At 50.5% G+C, this 5,277-nt stretch overlaps 1 protein-coding gene across 1 annotated transcript in view; it reads right to left on the bottom strand.

Moving 5' to 3' along the window:
- LOC106809024 (mitogen-activated protein kinase kinase kinase 9-like) overlaps positions 1 to 4,555 on the bottom strand; it is a 60,066-nt gene extending 55,511 nt beyond the window's left edge. The window contains exon 1 of the mRNA XM_014811969.1: positions 3,796 to 4,555. Coding sequence (XP_014667455.1) covers positions 3,796 to 4,423 — 628 coding nt within the window. The 5' untranslated portion in view covers positions 4,424 to 4,555. The remainder of the gene's footprint in view (positions 1 to 3,795) is intronic.
- Between the last annotated feature and the right edge of the window lie 722 nt (positions 4,556 to 5,277).

Raw genomic sequence — 5,277 nt, forward strand, 5'->3', positions numbered from 1 at the left:
GAAGGAAGCGAAGGAGGATGAGGATGAGGATGAGGATGAGGAACAAGAACAGGAACAGGAGCAGCAGCAGGGGTTACATGATTAGATATACTTGGAAGAATGAGAGGTTGGAAGATGAGTGACAGTAAAAAAGGGAAGATGAGAGTGGGTTGTCCACCTGCACACGTTGTTGTTGTTCTTGTTCCTAATGGTGCTTCACTATATCCCATTCCTTACTCTGCATTTACTAGCAGGTTCCAGCTAAACCATGCCATAGCTGATGCACAACATATATATAGTACTTTTCCATACGAAATACTCAATCCAGTCTTATCTGTGTATATATACACAAAATGCACCCAATCAATGTACTGTTAGCAGGGGTTATTAATAATGGCAAATGAATGAAAAATTTATGATAACTTGTCATTATTAACCCCTGCTGTTAGCATGCGAGCGTGCAAATCCTACATACCATAATGGTACTGTACAAACATACACCACCGCCCAAGTAGCCAACAGCTAATAATACATAATAATAGCCTTTTATTATTATCTCTTGATGTAACTTATAGCACGCGTGTACTGTAGTCTGTAAATGTACCCTAGATGTGTAAATATGCACATAATGTACAGAACACATGCACTTTAACCGCACGCGAATGTGCGCGTAATGTACACTGCAAATGCAATGTGCGAAAGTTATAATATTGTACATCATACCAAGAGCTAATTTAATACCTTTGTACCTTTATACCTTAATACCTAAAGGTATTATTAGCTCTTGATCATACCTGTACCGAAGACATACCACTACTATTATAGTACTATATTATTATTAATATATAATTACTACTAATACTATACGGGCAGATAACGTACAATAATCACTTGAGCTATTCATACACGCATGTAAATGACTACAACGTAATTATATGTTAACCGATAAGTCAACTCAAGTATCCACACACACGCATGCTTCTGCTATTGCGTTCTGTCAACTACGAAAAAAGAACTAAATCGATACCGAAGAGAAATTCTCGGGTCTGCTTGTGCCTTCGGATGTGCTCGTTACTATTTTGCTGGTGATGTGCAAATGTTGCTGCCGCCAGCATGAATATTGTATCGTCTACATGCACACAAACGCTCGGGCTACAGTACAGATAAAACCGAATTCTTTCGCAATTATTCGGAACGCTATTGTAGGGAATTCATCGCAAATAACACCGGAATGGATTATAATGAACGCAGAGCGTCACAGAAAGGTCAGCCTTGAGCCCGAACTCGTGTATGTAGACCTAACCCAGAGTTCACTCGGAGTAGGTAGGCTAGCAACAATACCGCGCACCTACCTATCTATGCGCCAACAGTACGACGGACAGAGAAGAGTCTGATACCCCCCTCGACACACACACGCACGCACGCACGCACGCACACACACACACTCGCACTCGCACACGCACACGCACGCACGCAAGTTTACGCAATCAAGTTTACGCAATCACGCACGCACACAAGTTTACGCAATCATCTTCTCTCGGGTCAAACACGGAATTCCGCTGCGGAAGGGGGAGGCACGGAGGAAGGACGGGAGCAGTGGCAGCAGAACGCGCGTCTAATACAACGCAGCAGACGGTAAATATAATATATCACATAGAGGAGGCTGGCTACATGCACCCACATCACGTCTCCTCTCTGGTCAGAGCGACAGAATTCAGCTTGCGAGAGCTCTCATGTGCGAAGGGAGGGTGGTAGCCATGCTAACAGTACAGAGCTCTGTGTACATACATCCACTCAGCCCACACACTACAGGAAGCTGATAACATCCCCCCCCCACACACACACCATGCCCCCCATCTGGTCAGTTGCTCAGCTGTGAGAAAGGAGGAGAGGTACGAGGTGAGGGTGAAGGAGCTAGGGCAGCAGTGTAGGGTTGTCTACTACGCAGCTCACGTACTATAGCACTAGCAGGGGTAAAAATGAACTTTTGAACAACTTTTGGACTCCCTGCCCTCAAAAAGAGGGAGTCCGCAGCAAAATGAGATGCAGCCTCCCTCACACCAATTTCACACCAATCCGTGGTCTGAAATTCAAAATTAAAGATTTGCTGAAAAAATACTGTAATTCTGCGAGGCCGTGCTCTTGAACGAACTAGTTAGTATCTAGCAGAATTAATTTTCAGGGAGTCACACGGACTCCTGCATATTTCAAATCAGGGAATATTTGACTCCGGACTCACGAGGTGAAGGCCGGTGGAGGAGCTAGGGCAGCAGTCTAGGGTTGTCTACTACGCAGCACACGTACTATAGAGAACACAGCTGCGGTGACAGCACCCACGTCACGTCCGCCTCTGATCAGCTACTAAATGTAGAACTCTGCGGGAGGGAGAAGTACTGGGAGAGAGAGACTCGGGGCGGGCGAGGTACTGGGAAAGGGAAGGAGATTCGGGGAGAGGGAAGTACTGCGGGGGTGGGGCGAGCAGAGGCGTGGGCCGCTACAGCTGGGTCCGCCACCTATCCGGTGCCGAGCGAGGCCGAGAACTAGAACTGGTTATATGTTAGGTGGCCTTTGGTAGCCGGCTGGCTGCACAGCCCGCGGCCACTGCCGCTCCACTCAATTCCTGTTTTCTGCTGTTTTTCTCCGCCGGTCGCAAAATTAGGTAACTTCAAGTCCGAGCAAGGCAGCTGTGCAGTGTGCACTCGGCATAAAAAAGAAGAAACAGCGACGTAGAAAAATATTCGTGAATTTGTTACCGGCGCAAGGTTTCTCGGAACGAATTGACAATATTTAAAATTAAATATTTTGTGTAATTTTTTGGGTACACACAGAAGGGATAGGAATTTCTTTAAGAAAAATATAAAATGGGAACTTGTTCTCGTATATATGTAGTTGCAAGTAGTGCTGGTCACCATCCATAGCAGACATGCTCCGCATCAAAACGCTTGCATTAAATTTCTCGGGGCAAGTTCCAAGTCAGGCGCCAAACACTGGACAGTGTTATCATTCAAGGAAGAAACACGTTTTAATTTTTAAAAGCAAACCTAAGCGTTGAATGCCGCATAGGCCAAAATCTTACCGTACGACGAAAACAGGTTTGCGCGTCTTGGTCACCAAGTAATAGATTGGACAGTTTTACCAACAAAAGCCAGGTTTAGGCCAGACATTTATTGCCAATCAATGTTTTTTTTATAACCGACTGTATGCGCATGCTACATACTGTCAGAGCGCATTATTTTCATTTCTAGTAAAAGGGCATACAACTTAAAAACCTGGCTATAATGGGAACATACGTAACAGTATGTACCAATTTGTCATTTATGCAAAGTGTGTGTGCATGCAAACGTATTAAAAGCTGGGATCAGTGGTGCATATTTTTCCATGTTACATAACAAAATAATGATATTCTCATCTGGCCGAAGAATCACGTTCTAGGCATGTCGAAATGTTACGCTGTCGTAGCAGTTTTCCGAATCTTTCCACAAGTTTCTCTACCCTCTTAGAATTCCTATATATCGAGTTGGAACCCCGTTGTAACAGCAGTTTTTCAGCGGAACGTTGGAACAGCAGTTTTTCAGCGGAACGTTGGAACAGCAGTTTTGTGAATGGAACGAACTCGCGTACGCGCGCATGATACGTACCGTTGCTCGACTTCAGGTTTCGAACCTTCTTTCGTTTTCGAACGAAACAAATTCGCATACGATTATCTCAATTTCGAACCTCGTTGGAACAGCAGTTTTTGAAAGGATCTAATTCGCGCATGCCCGTGTATTACGTATATTCTTCGTATTTACGCTTACTCGCGCGTGTAATACGTACCGTTGCTCGACTTCAGGTCCCTGTGTATGAGCGTGATGGGCGCCTCCACGTGCAGGTAGTTCATGCCCTCCGCGATCTGAATCGCCCAGTCGACGAGAATGTTCGGAGGTATTCGGCGGCCATTAAGCACTCGGCTAAGCGACCCGCCGCGTGCGTACTCCATCACCAGGCACAGGTTCGGTTCCTTGAGGCAGACGCCCTTCGACTCGACGATGTTCTTGTGTTTGAGCAGCGAGAACAGCTTCGCCTCCTGGCGGACGTTCTCGACGGTCACCGACATCGGTTCGTCGGGGTCGTGGCGCGCCGCTTTAATAGCGACCTCGTCACCACGCCACGTGCCGCGGTACACCTTCCCAAACCCGCCGACGCCGATCACCTCCGACAACACTAGGTCTTCGAAGAGGATCTCGAACGGCCAGTTGTCGTCGACGGGCGGCGAAACGCCGTTCGCCTGCGTGACGAAGTTGCTCGGGAAGATGCCCACCTTATTGCCAATTCGGCCCGTCCACCAGCCCTCGTCCCCTGAGATTTTGCTGTCCTTGGACAGAACTTCTAGCTGCTGGCCTCGCCGCAGAGTCAGCTCGTCGTCGCCCGTCGCATCGTAGACGAACACGACCGTGTACATCATCCGCGACGACGCCTCGGCCGGCTCGCTCGAGAAGCTGCCGGCGGAACTCACCGTGCTCACGGTGCTGTCGACTCGAGAGAAGCCGTTCGAGCTGTGCGTCGGACTCGTGAGAACATGCGTCGGGCTAGACGCTGCCGCCGCCGCCGCCGTGGGGCTCCGGCGGGGGCTGGCGAGAGCACCGACTGGACTGCGGCGCAGCGGGGACGTCACGCCCCCGCCCTTGTGCGCCGGACTTGTGGCTGCGGACGAGCTCTTGTGCGCCGGGCTTGTCACGCCCCCGCCCGCACCCTTGTGCGCCGGGCTTGTCACGCCCCCGCCCGCACCCTTGTGCGCCGGACTTGTGGCCGCGGACGAGCTCTTGTGCGTCGGGCTTGTCACGCCCCCGCCCGCACTCTTGTGCGCCGGACTTGTGGCCGCGGACGAGCTCTTATGCGCCGGACTTGTCACGCCCCCGCTCTTGTGCGCCGGACTCGTGGCCGCGGACGCGCGCGGGGAGGCGCCAGCGTTCGTCGTCGACGTCACGACGGTCCTTCGGATGGGACTCGTCACGCGCCGTGCGACGTCCTGACCCTGAGAAACGCCCGCCGCCGCCGCTGTTCGCGCCGGACTGTCCTTACCGGCGCCCCCTGTCTGCGGCGGAAGCGGGCCGCCTCTCGCGACGTGGCTCGCCACGGGCGGGCTTCGCGTCCTCCTAAGTTTCACGCCTGCAATCGTTGTTTGGCTCGGCTGTTCCATCAGGAAGGGAACGTCGACTGAAAGACTTGGCATTGGCTGGTGTCTCTAGTACCTACACTCTTATGTGAAGGCTCTTGGAGAGGCTGGAATAAAGAGCTAGATGTAAAACAAGGGCCGAG

The sequence above is a fragment of the Priapulus caudatus genome, unplaced genomic scaffold (genome assembly GCF_000485595.1).
Source record: "Priapulus caudatus unplaced genomic scaffold, Priapulus_caudatus-5.0.1 Scaffold323, whole genome shotgun sequence".
NCBI lineage: Eukaryota > Metazoa > Priapulida > Priapulimorpha > Priapulimorphida > Priapulidae > Priapulus > Priapulus caudatus.